We start from the raw sequence: 16,756 nt of genomic DNA on the forward strand, positions 1-16,756 counted from the left end.
TTTTTTGTCGATGCGTCATCTACTATTGTTTGAGTTGTAGTGAACAGGGCAGCCTTTCTTGCTTTAACATTCTTTTGTGAATTTTAAACATTTGAAGGGATATAGGAGTTTTGGCTTTTTAGTCGTATGGTGTATCGACGAAAGGCGCCCCCAGCTGCGCAGCTGAGCACACTTCAGCAACTGCAGTTACTATGTAATGCTACTGCTGCTGGCCTGTCGTTTCAAGTTTATAATGCACAGGCACTACTTAGCCAATTTAAAATTCATAATCCTACCACGTTCGAACAGTTCACCAAAAACGCTACGCGCCAGGAGTTCTTTTCTAGCAGGCTTTTTGACGGCTCTCGTGATGGCGCTCTCATGACGGGTGCCCCGGCGTACGCGCTTCCGCTTCCAAAGCATTTTATTGATCCAACGGAGGCGGCGGAGAGTTTAGTGCAGCGTGTTTTCTACCACGGCTCCGCGGTGAAAAGTGCCTCGGAACTCCGCGGGGGAAGCTACTTTCCGCGTTGCGGACTCACAGGCTCGTTTTTTTCCCGTGAAGAAGTTGTGGATAATCTCCAAGCAGCTGCAGCGGAACTTGAGTTCAAATCACCGTTTTGGATTCGAAGTGACCACCCGGCACTTGGTGACTTTCTTCACCTAAAAGACGGTAGCGAGGCCATCTGTTTGAGTTTAACGGCAGCTGTGGTGAGTTTGGAAGATGTGGGTCCATTTGACGAGGAACTCCTCCACCCCCTGTTGCGGCGGGCGTGTAGACCCAATGGACGCATTTTTGAAAAGGACGTACCGTTGGGAATGAATGCGTTGTCTGGGTTTATCACTAAGAATCCTTTTGTGCAACAGTTGCCCAATCGAGGAGTTTGGTTGTCCCAGGATCAGGTCCTTCTTAACGGTCTTCAGCTACGAAAGAAGAAAGGTGCCTCTTCTGATAATCCTTTTGTGTTTGTAGAGGTAGAACAGTGGGAGATGCACAATGCAGACCAATTAACTGTTCCTGGACGGTTGGCGCTGCATAAGCCTTTGTCCAAAGATGCTGAATCCACGTGCATATTTTCTTAATCTGCAGAATGTGCATATATATATATAGATTCTTTATAGAATAGAAAACCCAGCAACGTGCGAGGAAGAAGGACCTCCAGAAGAAGAGACAAGTGAAAAAGAAATGAAGTAAATCGGTATTACCATGCTTCATTTATTGTGTAGTGATCGCACTGTGAGGCGCTTTCTCTGTGCATATATCCTTTTCTATCCTGCTTTCCATTTGTGTCGTCGTTTAAACCATACCGAGCTGCAACATTTGCAGGGTAAACCTCACAGCGGGGGAAGGTAAAATAGTAGGCACGATGAGCAGTCTTACCGCAGGTGTCCTGGGTTATGCAGCGAGCCTCGTCTCCACATTTGTGTTGTACCCGTATAGGGATTACACCAAGATATTTAGCATCCATTCCATTCCTCGTGTGGATCCTATCCAGTATACATTGGTGCGCTACAAAGGCATGTTGCAAAATCCGTCCCAACCGCTACTGCTTGCACTGCCGTGGGGGCTTCTTTATGGGGGGTTTGTTCTTGGGTCAGGCTTGGTGCCGGGGGCATTGTGTGCCGGAGCATTACATGGAGTTGCAAAAGTGAGCGTCCGTACTATTGCTCGTCGCATGGGTGGCCCGCGCAGTCGCTACGACGAGGTGGCGTACAAGTCATTGCTTCACTGTATTCGTCAGAGCACCAAACAGTACGGTGTTTTATCGTTTTTGTCTGGAGTTTTGGCAACAGCTCTTATTTCATCGGTGTGGCATGGCGCAGCCTTAGTCGCTTTGCAGCGTTCAAGGCATCATAACTTCTTTGAGGCATGGTGGGACGCGTTTCGCGTGCACGCTTTCCTAACATTTGCCACAAATCCAATACGGAATACTTTTCGATCAGCTTTGTACAACACGGAACGCGCTGGCGGCGTACACAGTTTCTCAGCCTTTATGGCAGGGGAAGTTGCTGTTTTCAAAGAGGCTGCTGGCGTCTTGAAGAACATGGTGAGAACGGAAGGTGTACCATTCTTTCTGAATGGCGTTTTGCGGACGACCTTCAAGTCGTCTGTACCGTTCGGGTTCACGTTCGCGTTATTTTGGTCCTTTGGTGGGTCCCTTCCCGGCCGCGGTGGTCGTGACCACCACCACCACCACCACATGCCTATTCGTCGGTTCTTGTGAGCTGTTGAGGTTTCTGTTTCACAATTTCATTGTCTCGGTGTCTTCTCGCGCCGTTCTTCCTGCCGGGGGGAGGGTCGGTAAAAGGAAAAAAAAAACTTATCATTATGTGGTTTCTCTTTTTTTTCCATTGGACGGTTGCTACCTTTGTTCTTATTACTGAAAGGATTGCAGTAGGATATAATCAAGATGCTGCGCCGCTCGCTTGTGTGCAAGCAGCTCCACAATAAAGGTCCTGCCCGGCCCGGCCCGATGCTGTACGGCTGGGGCCGCACTGAGCAAAAGCGGCGCCTCGAGTACGAGTCAGTGGAGTCAAAGTACCATAAGCGTGAATTCAACAAGAATTGGGACCTCGCTGGCGTGGAGCAGCGGCATACGGATTTTATGGTGGTGCGCACGTACTTCTCTCTCGGAACCCGGTGGGGGACGTGGGTGTACAACATGCTCCAATTCTACGTGCTCGCGTTGCTTCCTATATTTGTCTTCATGCACACGCTCCACAAGAACGTGGAGTGGTACGATGAGCGCATTCGCCGGGCCGCGTGGTGGTAAAATCAATATGAATAGTAGGGAATTAGGATTAGTATCAGTTGGGTAGGGGCTCTGCCTGTCGCAGAATGTTGTTGTTGTTGTTGTAGTAGGAAGGCTGCACGTGCTCGACATGTTTTTACTGATATGTTTCTTATAAAGCTCTCCCACACCTGTGAATTGTGCCTTCCTGACTTTGCAGTTTTCTTCATCGTCCCCCCTCTTCCTCCTTCTCTCACCTCGGGGTTTTGCTGTAGGGTAGACGGGATACAATGGGATTGTTGTCCGTTATTCGCAAGACAAAGCGAAAAGAGCGCGAAATGCGCATTCTAATGCTCGGGCTAGACAATGCGGGAAAGACGACGTGCGTCAAAAAATTCTGCGGGAAGGATACAAGTTCCATTAGCCCCACACTGGGTTTCCAGATCACCGCTTTCTCTCTCCACGGCTGTATTTTAAACATTTGGGATGTTGGAGGCCAGCAGTCACTGCGAAGTTACTGGCGAAACTACTTTGAGAGCACTGATGGCTTGATCTGGGTAGTGGACAGCAATGATGTTGCGCGTCTTGAAGACTGCAGGCGGGAGCTTCACACGCTGCTTCAAGAGGAGCGACTGGCCGGTGCCAACCTCTTGGTTTTTTTAAACAAACAGGACTTACCCACAGCACTTTCCCCTACAGAGATCGAGCGCCATCTAGACGTTGAATCCATTAGAAGGGGCAAACGGCACGTCCAGCTGTGCGCGTGTAGTGCCAAGACTGGTGGCGGACTGCTAGATGGGATGGAGTGGATCGTGCGGGACGTCTCCAGTAGGATGTACTTTGCGAGCTGAGTGTGGTTGCGCCCTGATTAACTGACTACGCGTAGGGTAATTTTGTTGTTTTTGTGGTTGAGTCGCCCTCCTGCTTTCGATCAAGAGTAATTCATGATGATGAATTTCCTCCCTACCCCTTCTTGATGTCTTGCATTAGCGTTGAAGGGTTTCACATAACTAGGCTCGTTGGTGCCGCGTGTGGGGGACATGGGCTGGTGGCTTATATTATTGGCGGTCGTCGTTGCCGTGTTGACGATTCCATTAGTGTTGTACTTGGTTGTTCTGTTCCAGGCGGAGGAGGACAAGAACGAAGCATGGTTTCCGAAAGTCGTTGTCGTGCTTTCCTTCTCAATGGCATGCTACAATGTTCTTGTGCTACCGTACGATGTAGCAAACGTGCGGGAAGGCCTTTACAACCCAGGTGGGGAAATTAACGTCACTGTCATGTGGATAGTCATCCTTGTTATGATGTTTGTTTTGTGTTTTATCATGTGCCCCTTTGCGATGGCGTACTACGAATCTATGGACCCAGATCAAACGAGCATCTGGCAGCAGGTGAGGCCGGCGGCTATTGTGACCGTCATCATCGTGGTCGTATTCCTGGCGCTCTTCTTCATCTGCTGGACAACAGCAGGGTATGCCAGTATATCGTACGCGGCCTATTCGACGCTGGGCCCACCATCCCCTAGCTTCACGGAAATTAAGGAATTTGGCGATACTTCGCATAGTGCCACACTGCGATTCAAGGTGTCGCTCTTTGTGTACTTTGTCGCTCTCACTTGCACGATTGGGTGGCTATTGTTTTTTCTCTTTGGTGGCGTTGGTCTGGCTGCAATGCCTATTGACTTTGTTATGCTGTTCAGACACCGCCCGAAGCCGATCACTGCCGCAGAGTACGCCCTTCGACGGGCGGAGGTTGCGCAAGAGTCGCAGCGCCTCATGGATGATGGAAGAAAGATCGAAGAAGATGAGAAGACGGGCCACTCTGGCAGACGGCACCGTGAGAAGGTACTCACGTTCAAGCTACAGGTGCGGGAGTTGGAGGCGTACCATGACAAGATTGAAACCTCTTACCGTGAAGGAGGCGGTATGGTGGTGAAGAGCTACCTTTACCTCTTCCTGGGCATTGTGTTTGCATCCATGTCGCTCATGTGGGCGCTGCAGATGATAATCCACAACATGGCGCATGCCCACCCGCTACTGAACAATATGTTCCGTGGCCTAGACAAGACATTCATGCTCTTTGGTGTACTAGCGTACGGCTGCTTCTCGTTCTACTTGCTTTGGTGCGTCGTGAAGGGTTGCATCAAAATTGGTGGCAATTTGGTGCTGTTCCAAGTGTACCCAATGGAACTGAATAACACGCTTATGAATGCGTTTCTCTTCAATGCAATGCTAATCATGATTACTTCCATGGCTGTTGTGCAGTTCTGCACCGTGAGTTTTTCTGAGTACGCTACCAATACGAATGTCGGCGCAATGTTCACGGTATACGTGGCGAATCTACAGGGAATAAAATACGTCGTGATGTACCTGCAATATCCTCTGCTCGTTATCGCCTGCCTCTCCGTCGCTTGGCTGCTCATATGCCCGAAGCGGCGTGTTGAGGACACTTAGGAAGACTATTTCCTCTCTCGTTGTTTTGCCACTCTCCCCTCCTCTCCTCCACTTCCAATCCTGTTTGGCTCGGCAGAAGAGCAAAGTATTGAATAATTTCTGTGTGTATCGGATTGAGGAGGAAAAGACTGCGCGAGAGAGATCTTAAAGAAATGGGGGTGAATGCAGTGTTCCTTGTAAATTTGTAAGAGTTATCTACAACTGTTCTTTCGTCCGCTGCTGGTGTTTCGGGGATGCTTTTGACAAGGTCTGCTCCCAACAAAAAAAAAAAAGAAAGAGCTTTGGTCATGGATTTTATGCATCACGTTGAGGGTATTATCATTCTCAATGACGTTGGCGGCCGGGTTTTTGCCAAGTATTACATCACACCCAACATGGAGGAACGTGGAGTGTTAAACACTATTGAGAAGCAGCGTGCGTTGGAAATGGGCGTCCATGCCGCGGCCCATGACCCCAAACGCAGTTGTAGCACATCCATGGATGGTGATATTATGATTCACGAAGGCCACGCAGTACTGCTGCAAGTGTGTGAAGACGTTACACTTATGGTGATCGGAGATGCCAGTGAGAACGAGCTAGTCTTACACAGCGTTCTCAGGGGTCTCGTAGACGCCCTGCGGCAAGAATTGAAAATGTTGGATCTCAATCTCCGCACGTTGCTGGAGAAGTATGATGCCTTGGTGCTAACAGTGGACGAACTAGTTGACGAGGGCATCATACTCGAGACGAATCCAGCCAACATCAGTCTGGATGTTGCTCCGTTCATTGCGGAGTCCGGCGGCGAAACGGCGCGCAAGGCACTGAACAAGGTCAACAAGTACCTCAAAGATAATCTTTAGGGATGAGAAAGTGAGAAGTAGAGGTACTGAGTGGTGTCCCTTGCAAACATGGGCGGTGTGAGGAGTCTTACCTCATTCCACTTTACCCTCTATATTCTTTGTGGATTTGATATTTTACCTGTTTGCTGAGTTGCATATTTGAGGGGAGAGATGCACCTTTGAATTCTACAATTTCCTGTTTTGGATATAAAAAAAGAGCCCCAACAGAAAGGATGATGAAGCCTACGGCACCGCGCTACATGGCCCAGGGCATATGGGCGGGTTTCCGATACTACATCGGCCACTTCTTTTACCCCAACATGTACCGAGAGTTCCTCTCCGTCCAGAACGCCCACAAGGTGGAACGTGCCCTCCGTATTCAAAGCGCAATCAAGGCGAACAAGATTGATTACCGCGCTCTGTTGGCGCTTCCAGTGACAGACCACGCCCACCCGTACAAGATGGAGTACCCATGGGAAAAGGTGATCCATACGGACCCCCGAAACCTTAGTGGATACGGGAAGTGGTACGCCAGCAAAATTATGTGCTTCTATGAAGGCCTGCAGTACCACAAGTACGGCTGCCTCCAAGATGATCTCATCAACGCTCACGGCTGGTGGAATCGCGCTGCTCGGACCCGTGCCCCTCAAGACAAGGTCGTGCACGGGGATCGTCGTGTGATGCGTGCCCGCGTGCTGCGTGACAAGTACATTTATGAGCCAAAGAGCCGGTGGGTGCACCCCATTGACAATGTCGCCTATTTCGGTCCGTACGTCATGATGGTGTGTGACGAGTGGGAGGAAAAGTGGGGCTTCTTCGCCGGTCAGGAGGTGGAGTACTAGTATGTAGTTAGTGTAGGAAATGCGTAGTTGAAGGGAGGAAGGGAAGGAAAATTTGTGGGTGTGTGTGGATGCGTCGGTAGCAGAGTTTTCTCTTAGGAGCCGCGACTGCAGCGGTAGACGGTGCCGTTATTATGCTTTGCCAGCTTCAGCAGAGCGTCAACAGGGTAAGAAGGGATCTTGTGTCTCACTGGAAACCTCCCTCTCTCCCTTCCCCCCACAAAAAAAAAGTTTAGACTTGAAAATACTATTGCCCTCTTCTTTACACATGAATCCTTTTTGTTCTCTTCTCATGTCTGTATCTTATTGATGTGCACATTTGTGATAGCTGTACAGAGGGGGAATGCCTGGAGGTGTTAACTGTCGTCGCGACATCACGCTACTGGCCTCCAAAGGCTGCTATGGGCTTGCACGGGAGGCTGAGGAGGCGAGGCAACGCCACATCGCAGAAAGCAAGATAGCAAGGCGGCAGGAGCTTCTGAAGCAACATGAAATTCAGTGGAAGGCGTTTCAGGAGGCGAAGAACTGCCGCCTGGAAGATGCACGTGTGGCGATAACGTTGGGGGAGCTACAAGCTAAGGAGGCTCTTCACCGCAAGTACAGCGCTGCATGCGAAGCGCATGACGAGGAGATGGAAGCATACTTACTACAGGTCACGTGCGATGAAGCGAGGCGGCCGGTGACGTTGTCGCCCCTCGTCCCGATGTTGCGTACGACAGAGAAGCGGCTGGCGAGTGTGGGCCGCTACGCTGAGGCGGCTCACGCCCAGGCAGTAGGCGACGACGTGGAGAAATACGAGCGGGAAGCCGCACAGGAGCGTCAGATACAGGTGATGGAGCGAAAGCTGCGGGAGAAACAAAAAGAGCTTGGAAGGCGAAGTGCCTCGTCGTACCGGAAGGTGCTTGTCGCGCAGCAATTAAATAGCCAGCGCGCAGTCGTGGAGATGCAGGCAGTCGAAGCCAATCTACAACACAAGGCGATGGGGATGGCGGTGACGCACAAACACCAACGGCGTGCTTTGGAGCTGCCGCTCCTGGAGTCGCGCGCGTTTACAAAAGCAGAGGCGCTTAGGGCAGCACGCGGAACCCAACTCAAGAGGGCGGTGCATGGAGATCACTACCACGTCCCCTCACTTTGCACCATGTACGGTGGTCTTCTAGATCATGACTGAATGATATTACAGTACCTATCACAGGCCCATGTAAAGCTTTGTTTTTCCTCGTTGGTGAATTTGCAGGTATATACGAAAAAAAAAAAAAGACTGCGGGACGCCTCTGTTCATCGAATGGTGCTGTAAGAGGTGCTGTTGTATTTTTAATTCCTCTTTATTGTCATTATTCTTGTCTTGTCTCTTTTTTTTCGTTTCCCATCTCTTATTTGACTTCTCTGGGTGGGTAAAGCACCCTTGCATGAGTAGTCCAGAGAAATTTGTGCGTTTCTCAGTACAAAACCAGGCAGAAAAAGACATTGTGGTGACCCCAGCCAGAAACGGCGGTGTGTCTGCGGTGCGTGAAGTGCCAGTGGAGGATGAGTTTGGTGCTTCACAGAGTGGACTTGAGGGCAATGATTGGTACGGCGAGGACGAAAGTTGTGTTGGTGCTGAAGATGTTGGCGGTGCCGCTACTCGGAGCTCGCAGTTATTCGAATCTGAGGGCCCCGTTGCGCTGCCTCTCTCGTGCGCACAGGAGTCCTTGGCGCGGCGGATCAATTTTCTCAAAAAGTGGTATTTGCTGATGCATGTGCTGTATATAATGTCGCTGGTGCTTTTTGGTTCGTTACTGTTCTATGTGCTTGAGAGCGGGATTGCCTTTGTAGATGCATTCTTTATTGCCATGTCCTCTGTGTGCTGCTGTGGACTACAAACAGTCGATGTTTCTGGGTGGAAGGTGAGCTCAAATCTGCTGCGACACTTCTTGATGATAGGAGGAGGCATTGTATTCACAAGCGCCCATCAACCACTGCTGCGTGTGTGGATGCTGAAAAAGATATGGGGGATGTTTGACAGGCATCCGAGTGATACGCTTGGCGAGAGGGCACTACGGGCTTCTAAACGCCTGTACGCCGAGAGACTTTGGTACACATCGGTGATCTGCGCCGTCACACCGTTCATGTATCTTACTTTCGTCAACGGTACTCTAATGGCTATATTGCGTGTGTTCAACAGGTCTAACCTCAGAGGTTTGGAGGTTTTTGAAATGACGATTGCTTCCTTTCACAGCTCCATCTTTCTTTCCATGGAACCATACGCCGCCGACGCGGTTGTTGTTCTGGTCGTAACTATAGGGTGCGCGTTGGGATTCACCCTCTTTCCGGTGGTGCTGCGTATATTTTTACACGCCGAGTGGTTTGTGTTTCGTCTGCTCGTGTGTGTATACGTACGGTTTCAAAAATCCCGAGCAACGGATCGTCGGAACTCTGTTTTTATGTTCATAAGTGAAGACTCTCCACTCCTCTTAAATGCACCAGTTCATCAGGTGGGATATCTCTTTCGCGAGAGTGATATGAAGGGTGAGGTTGTGGGCGTCAACGCATGGGAGCGAGGATTCCGCGACGTTTTGGCGAGTAAGCAGCCAGCTTCATTTCACGCGTTTCTGTTCGTTCGCAGCGAGACTCTCTACCTTGGCGTGGCGTGGCTTGCCATCACGCTGGCGCAGGCAGCCCCATTCTGGTTTCAGCAATGGAGCGGAGAAGGCCTACTTGCCCCGTTCTCTACGCCGTACAAAATTTTTCTCTCCGTCTCCCAGGCTGCTGTTGTGCGGTTTGCCGCGGCCTCATTTGTCTCTTGCTTAGAATACAGCAATGCCCACATCGCCATGACGATACTCTGTATGTTTTTACCCGCTCTTCCCATTTCCACAGATCGCACATATCGGAAATGGAAGCAGATGTTCCGCACTTCTGTTGTACGACTCTTAACATCTCGATTATTTTGGTTGTTTACGGCGATGTTGAGCATTCTTTTTGCGGAGCAAGATGGGCTTATTCATGAGTCGGAGGGCACCCGATTTGATGCTATGACACGTTCACTTTTTGAAGTAATTAGCGCGTTCGCAGGCTGTGGGCTATCTCTGTCACTACTAGGGTCACCAGTCTCATTCGTTGGCTCTCTAGGGACCTTTAGTAAGCTTGTTATAGCTGCCGTGATGCTCGGTGGCCGCCATCGCACAGTGGATTTGGGCATTGACCTGGGCTTTGCCGTTCTGCAGGCGGATGAGAGGCCGCACTCCGGGGTGGGGGCGAGGCGCCCGTCCGTGGAGACGGCAGCCGCTTACCGCATTCTCAAGGGACTTCGCACCTCTAGCAATGATGACCGAATCGGCATGGGCCAAGCGGGGTCTGTGCAAACAAAACAGTGGTGACGTTTTCGGCACTTTTTTTGTTCGTTTCTTATTTCTCTCGGCTTAACCGCCTTGGGGGACCTTTTTGTATGCATAAGTGTGCGCGTGTGTGCCAGTGGTAGCCTGTTCGTTGTGCTCTTCTCCCCACCGCCGTCATTCCTCTTCTCGTTCTTTCTCGGTAGGTAGTATCGTCTAACCGAAGAGGGAGAGAAGGAAAAGCACATCAGCACCAACACATATACACATAACCATGGCAAAGGTTCCACCTGGTCCTGACTTTTCTCGCATCGCAGCGGAAGTGAGGAGGCGGCTGGGAAATTTCGGCGACATCACCGGCCTCGCGGCGCTCGTGGGACTTGGCGGGTTTGTTACCGTGGGTCTGTACAAATCCATCTACTTCGTTGATGGAGGCTGCCGTGCGGTGAAGTTCAACGTCATAACAGGCATGAAGGACAAGACTTATGGTGAAGGAGCCAACTTTGCCATTCCATTCCTCGAGATACCCGTGGTATTCGACATCCGAAACAAGCCTACCGAGGTGATGACGGCGACTGGAAGTCGAGATTTACAGACTGTTAACCTGGCGGTGCGTGTTCTCTATCAGCCGAGCGTCAACGATTTGTCACATGTCTACCGTAATCTGGGCATGGAGTACGCTGAGACGGTGCTCCCATCGCTCATCAACGAGATAATTCGCGCCGTTATAGCACAGTTCAACGCTTCGGATCTTCTCGTGAAGCGTCCCGAAGTGAGCCACCGTATTGCCGTTATGCTAGCTGAGCGTGCAAAGCGATTTAACATTGGCATTACTGATGTGTCCATCACCCAAATGAGCTTCGGAAAGGAGTACACCAGCGCTGTGGAGGCAAAACAAGTGGCGCAGCAAATGGCGGAGCGCGCCAAATGGCGTGTGGAGCAAGCAGAGCAAGAGAGGAAGGGTGCAGTTCTTTTGGCAGAGGGTGAGGCGGAAGCAGCGAAGCTTATCGGTGACGCTGTGCAGAAAAACCCCGCCTTTATTACGCTGCGAGGCTTGGAGGCATCTCGGACTATTGCCAAACTAATTAAGGATCACGGTGCTGGTGCTTTCTATCTTGACAGCGAAGGCCTCTACCTCAACAACAACATCAACGGCATGAAGGAGCATGAAAAGAAACACGCGCAATGAGGGTGAAAGTTACTAAGGGATGAGAAATAGTAGCATGTTTTTTCTAATAGGTTGTGACTTCTATCTGACGTGCTCTCGCGTTTGGAGGAACGGAGCGCCGGCGCTACTTGGGCTACCATTTCTTTTTTTTTTTTTTTTCTTGGTTCTTTCTCTTGATTGTGCGTTTGTATTATCAATTCTTCTCATCTACTTTTGTTTCAAGTCAGCTATTCACAGCAGGCCGACAATGTTCATGAAGCCGCGTGATTTGTGGGCGCTCATGGTTGACATCGTTTCTCGGTGTTTGCAGGACACGGTTTTCGAGTCCTCTGACCAGATGGTGGATGATGTTTTAGAGAACTGCACCTCAATTGATGAGGAGAGTGCCGCGCTTCTGCGTGAGACAGTCTCGGGTACCCTCCACTTCGAAAAGGTTTGTGAGGGAATGCTTAATGGCTACTGTGACTGCTTGCGACGCAATAAGTCTGACAAAGTCTCGATGTACCTCGTGGCGTACCTAATGGTTTTCCAGTACACAGCTCTGGGTGGGCACCGTATACGAGAGTTTCTCTATAGGTGTACATCGACGCCGCGCCTCGTGGAGTATCTTGAGTATATTCTCAATCCGGAGAGCCTCATGCAGTACTCAAACCCATACTGGAGCCAGTACTACGACGGGGAGTTCATTATGAACAGTATCTGCCGGCCAATGGGGGAGGTCGCCCTTCACGTCCGACAGGACGTCATCCACTGGCTCTTGGGAAAGACGGCTGCTGGGGTTGTGAACATAAACGAGACAGAGAATCCCGAACAACAACAGCCAAGGGTATCCAAGCGTATTCCAAAGAAGAAGGTGGAGGGACCGCTGCGTGCGGTGGAAATCTCTAAAGGAAAACAAGGTGGTCTCCCTCCTGCCGAGGTGCGGGAGATGCTGCATACAATTCCTGAAAAACGGCCTCCACGTATAGACTGCACAAAACCACCCTGTGTGGTAGTTAAGCGACAAAATGATCTTACGGAACCAATCGGGTTCAGTTTCATGACGCGGACTCCGAAGAAGGCCCCGAAGGTGGAGGAACAACCAGTCTGCCAGAGTGAGTTTCCTCGAGTCTCACCGGACGAACTCCGACCGATCTTGTACAAGACTGTGCCTGTACGAATGACAGCTGGTGCTCTTCGAAGAGAGGCACAGACATATTTGAAGCACATGGAGGAGCAAAAACGATCGCTCGAGGATGTGGAGGCTGCGCTACGCAACTCACGCGAATTTGAGGAGTGGCAGAAGCAAGGAAGGGAAATGGAGGCACAGCAGCGCGCAGCTCAGTTCTTGAGTCGCAAGGCACAAATTCAGCTTGCTGGCGAGAACGCCGTTCAAAAGCGAAAAGCCATTGAAGAAATGAAGAAGGTGGCAACTGAAGAGATAAGGGCCGACATTGCCTCAAAGATAGAGCTTTGTGGGGCGGAGGAAGAGTCTAGGATCATGAAGCAGCGTACCCACGCTTCTAGACTACGCAGGGAGTTGGAAGAGAGCCGGAAAAAGGCTCTGAAACATGCAGAACGAGAACGCGCGTCTGTGGCAGCTGGCGTGAAGAAAAAGAGTGAACAACTCAAGGATGAAGCCCTCGAAGAAGAAGAGAGACTGAAGATGCGGCGGCTTTTGATAATTCAAGAGATTCGTCAGCTTCGAGAGCGGAACCGCCAACAAAAAGAGGAGTTGATAGAGAAGAACATTTGTCTACAAAATGTGACTCCAGAGGACACTACATACGGTGGGCTAAGTCTTGCCATGCTGCGGGAAAAACTGTGCCAGGTGAAGGAGGAGAATGCTAGGTTGGAGGAGGAGCGACGTGCACGGATTCGTGCTCTGCGCATGCAGGAACGTGAGAAGTTAGAGGCTCTCTCCGGCCTTTGCTCGGATGGGCGTCACAATACACGCCGCGCAAAGGAGGAAGAGCGGCGCAACAAGCAGGAAGAACACGCCAAACTTGAGGCGTTGAGAGAAGAGGCTGAGACAAAACGTGCGGTACAGGTGCGCGATTCACTGAAGCAGAGGCGGAAGGGGAGACGTGCTGAGCAGATCGCTCTAAAGGAGGAAGATAGAAGGCGAAGGAATGAAATGCTGCTTCTCGCCAAGGACACCTCCGCCATGGAAGAGAGCCACTGGCAACAGCAGGAGCTCTGTGTAATCAACCGACTCACGGTAAACCAGAACGAGGGAGTCCGACGAGGCTTTCGATGAAAAGCCTCGGAGCACGCAGGCGCCAACGGCACGAAACGTTCTCTTGTTGATGTAAAGTTCAGTGCTATTGTTTTGCTTATTTTTCTTTTTTTTTCGTCATTGGGGCTTATCAATGCCGATCTATTGGAAAAGGCCTCTGGTGGCTTGTACGCATTTTGCTTCTGTCGTTCTGTAAACCTAGACAACGCACAAACGAAAAAAAAAAATAAAAAAAAAGGTGCGGGGTGAGAGTCGTACGTAGGCACAATGCAGACAAACAAACGACTTTTTGAGAACACACCGCCGAAGCGTGCCCCATGCGTGACGGGCCGCTCTTCAGTATATCCATACAAGGCACAGCGTTTTGTCGCGACGGAACTTCCAGCAAGACGCCCTAGGAGAAGTAATAAGAGGTGTGAGGCCATTGGCAAAGCTGCTGCATCAGCTGAGCGGGTCAAGGATAGCAAACCTTGTGTGGAGGAAAATCTTTTTCCCCGTGAGTATATTAATGATGTTGCAGCCTGGTTATCTGGCGACGCGCTCTTTGTGCAGGTCGAGACATTGGCAGCAAGGGCGAGTGACTTGCGTGCCCGAGTGGCGCCATTGCCGGATGACCCTCAACTGTTTGCATCTATGCCACCCGGGGGCATTGCTATGAAGCAACACAAACTACAGGGTGACAAGGTGACCTCGCCTCCGAACGTGTTCTCTTTTGACGAAGAGACGTACGCGCGTAGGATCCTTGGCAGAAAAAGGGTGGTGGAGACGAGGAATAGTGCACTGGACGTGGAGTCAACGTTGTGCGATTCGGTCGTTGAATGCGCCGTAACGCAAAGGACACAAGAGATGCGGGTGGAAACATCTCCTACCGCCGCGCCAATGATGTCACTACAGCAAATTGCTTATGGGACAGAAACTTCAGCGGGTCGCCAAGAGAATTCTGGGTCGCCGATTGTTGTAGAAATTAAGGAGGAACTGGCTAAAGAGATGCCGAACCTGCAGCCATCATCGTCGTCACCATCATCCGTGATACGGAATGGTGTGTCGGTCTCTGGTGACACAGGGCTCGAGAGTTCCGTTGGAGACGGAGCTGTTTCGCTGCGAGACGCGTCACCATCGCGACTTGGAGCGGGAGGCATCCATCCCTCGTGCACGACGGACCTTTATCACGTTGTACACATGCCCCGTGCCCATTACATCTTGCAGAATGTGAATTTTTCCTCTTGGTAGTGTATCGTTTTTTTTTTTTTCCTTCCAAATTACTATTGTTCGATGGCGGTGCTCTCTTTGCGTCGTCTTGGGTGTATGCCCTGTGATACCTCATTCTTAATAATCTTAAGGAGAGGGTAATCAAGCTGCTCTCCCACCTCCTTTTCGTCACATCCATCATTAGAGTTCATCCGCGCTCATCATCGCATACTGTGACCAATCAATACGATGCGATGCCTTAGGGCTACGCACGTCGTGCCCCCTTTGGCATTTCTTCAGTATTTCTCTACAACCGCCAGGGAGATGCACACATCTGTTCTTCCTTCGTCACAGACGTCTGAGCAGGTAGACATTAAAAATGGTGTGGAGATGAGTCTCTTTCAGGCTATTAACTCTGCCTTGGACCTTGCGCTAGCTAAGAACGACAAGACAGTGCTTCTTGGGGAAGACGTCGAATTTGGGGGTGTCTTTAGGTGCTCTCTCAACTTGGTAAAAAAGCACGGACCCAAGCGCGTGTTCAACACACCACTAAGTGAACAGGGAATCGTGGGCTTCGCCATTGGAATGGCGGCTGTCGGATGGAAACCAATTGCAGAGGTGCAGTTTGCGGATTACATCTTTCCAGCCTTTGACCAAATCGTCAATGAAGCAGCGAAGATGCGATTTCGTTCTGGTGGATATTTTAACTGCGGTGGCCTCGTCATACGTGCACCGTGTTCGGCAGTTGGACATGGAGGTATTTACCATTCCCAGAGCGTAGAGGGTTTTTTTAACCACTGCCCCGGTATCAAAATTGCAATGCCGTCAACACCGTCTGAGGCAAAGGGACTTTTGCTGCAATGCATAGAGGAAGAGGACCCCTGCCTCTTCTTTGAGCCTAAAAAGCTTTACCGATCCGCAGTGGAGGTAGTGGATCCTGAGTACTACACAATTCCACTTGGAAAGGGCCGACTCCTACAGGAGGGGACTGACGTGACGATCGTAACGTACGGCACGCAGGTCAGTGTGGCCTCCAAGGCAGCTGAACGCGCGGGTGACAATGGTATCTCCGTTGAGCTCATTGACCTGCGCTCGTTGAAGCCGTGGGACCGTGAGATGGTTGCAGCATCTGTTCGCAAAACCGGACGAGTTATAGTGACTCACGAGGCTCCCCAAACCAGCGGGTTAGGCGCGGAGTTAGTTGCGAGCATTGCAGCAGACTGCTTCCTCTCACTGGAGGCGCCTCCAATGCGTGTCTGTGGCCTTGACACGCCCCACCCGTTTCATGAGCTGCCGTACTTGCCAAGCGAGGCGAAACTCTACGAAGCCATAAAACACGTCGCCTCATATTAACCCATCGCACATGCCATTGTTGGCTTCTTTTTTCTTTTTGTCTCCGTTTGGTGGACACGGGGTAAGAAACACCATGGAGTAGCGGTGCTGGGCAAGCTGATTTCTGCAAAGCGAAAAAGAAAAGGGTACGAGGGGAAGGGTAAAGAAAAAGAGGGACAAAGATTCGTCAGACGAGGGCACACTCATGAGGAGATACCTCACATGTGAGCTGCCTCACCGATTCAATCATAGCTGCCGTTCCCACTACTCTTTTGCCATTTCAGCCCATGAAGAGATGACAGAGGTATATAGACGGGCTTCGCAACGGTTTTTGCGAAAAACGCCACAGTGTGCACGCAATCCGCGTTTGTTTGGCTTTCGTATGTGGTCCAATCCTAATGTGGAAGTAAGTTTTGTAGTCCGACCTGGTCTGCTGGAAGTCGACAAAACAAAGTGTACGAGCATTGGTATTCTATGGATGCGACATGACCATTTTTGGGCATCATTGGCGGATGGTGCACCACTGACGTGATGCAAGCAGCACTGACGAGGGAGGGAAAAGGGTTGCTGAGGATGGTAGGTGACTCTTTCTTGTGCCGATGCTCCTTGAGGTGGCGTGAAATGACAAAATAAAAAGAGTTTATGAGCAGGTGTGTGCAGCACTTGACTGGCAGGGGCAATGCTTTGTTGTGAACGTTCCTCTGTGTTCTCCTGGTGT

The 16,756-nt window shown here is 50.7% G+C and overlaps 14 protein-coding genes across 14 annotated transcripts; all 14 read left to right on the top strand.

Moving 5' to 3' along the window:
• Window positions 1-126: 126 nt before the first annotated feature.
• DQ04_03551000 (hypothetical protein) lies at window positions 127-1,062 on the top strand (the record flags this gene model as incomplete). Its single annotated transcript, XM_009312912.1, has 1 exon — window positions 127-1,062. The coding sequence occupies one exon, from the start codon at window positions 127-129 to the stop codon at window positions 1,060-1,062; it is 936 nt and encodes a 311-aa protein (XP_009311187.1).
• A 284-nt stretch (window positions 1,063-1,346) lies between these two features.
• On the top strand, window positions 1,347-2,204 carry DQ04_03551010 (hypothetical protein; the record flags this gene model as incomplete). The annotated part of the gene is made up of 1 exon (XM_009312913.1): window positions 1,347-2,204. One exon carries the CDS (start codon window positions 1,347-1,349, stop codon window positions 2,202-2,204), a length of 858 nt encoding a protein of 285 aa, XP_009311188.1.
• Window positions 2,205-2,390: 186 nt separating this feature from the next.
• On the top strand, window positions 2,391-2,753 carry DQ04_03551020 (hypothetical protein; the record flags this gene model as incomplete). The annotated part of the gene is made up of 1 exon (XM_009312914.1): window positions 2,391-2,753. One exon carries the CDS (start codon window positions 2,391-2,393, stop codon window positions 2,751-2,753), a length of 363 nt encoding a protein of 120 aa, XP_009311189.1.
• Window positions 2,754-3,001: 248 nt separating this feature from the next.
• Window positions 3,002-3,562, top strand: DQ04_03551030 (ADP-ribosylation factor; the record flags this gene model as incomplete). The annotated part of the gene is made up of 1 exon (XM_009312915.1): window positions 3,002-3,562. The coding sequence occupies one exon, from the start codon at window positions 3,002-3,004 to the stop codon at window positions 3,560-3,562; it is 561 nt and encodes a 186-aa protein (XP_009311190.1).
• A 189-nt stretch (window positions 3,563-3,751) lies between these two features.
• Window positions 3,752-5,161, top strand: DQ04_03551040 (LMBR1-like conserved region-containing protein; the record flags this gene model as incomplete). The annotated part of the gene is made up of 1 exon (XM_009312916.1): window positions 3,752-5,161. One exon carries the CDS (start codon window positions 3,752-3,754, stop codon window positions 5,159-5,161), a length of 1,410 nt encoding a protein of 469 aa, XP_009311191.1.
• Window positions 5,162-5,448: 287 nt separating this feature from the next.
• Window positions 5,449-6,000, top strand: DQ04_03551050 (coatomer zeta subunit; the record flags this gene model as incomplete). Its single annotated transcript, XM_009312917.1, has 1 exon — window positions 5,449-6,000. The coding sequence occupies one exon, from the start codon at window positions 5,449-5,451 to the stop codon at window positions 5,998-6,000; it is 552 nt and encodes a 183-aa protein (XP_009311192.1).
• A 215-nt stretch (window positions 6,001-6,215) lies between these two features.
• Window positions 6,216-6,821, top strand: DQ04_03551060 (ubiquinol-cytochrome c reductase subunit 7; the record flags this gene model as incomplete). The annotated part of the gene is made up of 1 exon (XM_009312918.1): window positions 6,216-6,821. The coding sequence occupies one exon, from the start codon at window positions 6,216-6,218 to the stop codon at window positions 6,819-6,821; it is 606 nt and encodes a 201-aa protein (XP_009311193.1).
• Window positions 6,822-7,161: 340 nt separating this feature from the next.
• On the top strand, window positions 7,162-7,989 carry DQ04_03551070 (hypothetical protein; the record flags this gene model as incomplete). The annotated part of the gene is made up of 1 exon (XM_009312919.1): window positions 7,162-7,989. The coding sequence occupies one exon, from the start codon at window positions 7,162-7,164 to the stop codon at window positions 7,987-7,989; it is 828 nt and encodes a 275-aa protein (XP_009311194.1).
• A 238-nt stretch (window positions 7,990-8,227) lies between these two features.
• On the top strand, window positions 8,228-10,177 carry DQ04_03551080 (transporter; the record flags this gene model as incomplete). The annotated part of the gene is made up of 1 exon (XM_009312920.1): window positions 8,228-10,177. The coding sequence occupies one exon, from the start codon at window positions 8,228-8,230 to the stop codon at window positions 10,175-10,177; it is 1,950 nt and encodes a 649-aa protein (XP_009311195.1).
• A 229-nt stretch (window positions 10,178-10,406) lies between these two features.
• On the top strand, window positions 10,407-11,321 carry DQ04_03551090 (putative prohibitin; the record flags this gene model as incomplete). Its single annotated transcript, XM_009312921.1, has 1 exon — window positions 10,407-11,321. One exon carries the CDS (start codon window positions 10,407-10,409, stop codon window positions 11,319-11,321), a length of 915 nt encoding a protein of 304 aa, XP_009311196.1.
• Window positions 11,322-11,547: 226 nt separating this feature from the next.
• DQ04_03551100 (putative trichohyalin-like) lies at window positions 11,548-13,539 on the top strand (the record flags this gene model as incomplete). The annotated part of the gene is made up of 1 exon (XM_009312922.1): window positions 11,548-13,539. The coding sequence occupies one exon, from the start codon at window positions 11,548-11,550 to the stop codon at window positions 13,537-13,539; it is 1,992 nt and encodes a 663-aa protein (XP_009311197.1).
• Window positions 13,540-13,785: 246 nt separating this feature from the next.
• On the top strand, window positions 13,786-14,748 carry DQ04_03551110 (hypothetical protein; the record flags this gene model as incomplete). Its single annotated transcript, XM_009312923.1, has 1 exon — window positions 13,786-14,748. The coding sequence occupies one exon, from the start codon at window positions 13,786-13,788 to the stop codon at window positions 14,746-14,748; it is 963 nt and encodes a 320-aa protein (XP_009311198.1).
• Window positions 14,749-15,030: 282 nt separating this feature from the next.
• DQ04_03551120 (2-oxoisovalerate dehydrogenase subunit beta) lies at window positions 15,031-16,059 on the top strand (the record flags this gene model as incomplete). Its single annotated transcript, XM_009312924.1, has 1 exon — window positions 15,031-16,059. The coding sequence occupies one exon, from the start codon at window positions 15,031-15,033 to the stop codon at window positions 16,057-16,059; it is 1,029 nt and encodes a 342-aa protein (XP_009311199.1).
• A 184-nt stretch (window positions 16,060-16,243) lies between these two features.
• On the top strand, window positions 16,244-16,570 carry DQ04_03551130 (hypothetical protein; the record flags this gene model as incomplete). Its single annotated transcript, XM_009312925.1, has 1 exon — window positions 16,244-16,570. The coding sequence occupies one exon, from the start codon at window positions 16,244-16,246 to the stop codon at window positions 16,568-16,570; it is 327 nt and encodes a 108-aa protein (XP_009311200.1).
• Window positions 16,571-16,756: the final 186 nt, after the last annotated feature.

The sequence above is a fragment of the Trypanosoma grayi genome (genome assembly GCF_000691245.1).
Source record: "Trypanosoma grayi strain ANR4 Tgr_355_V1, whole genome shotgun sequence".
Classification (NCBI taxonomy): Eukaryota; Euglenozoa; class Kinetoplastea; order Trypanosomatida; family Trypanosomatidae; genus Trypanosoma; species Trypanosoma grayi.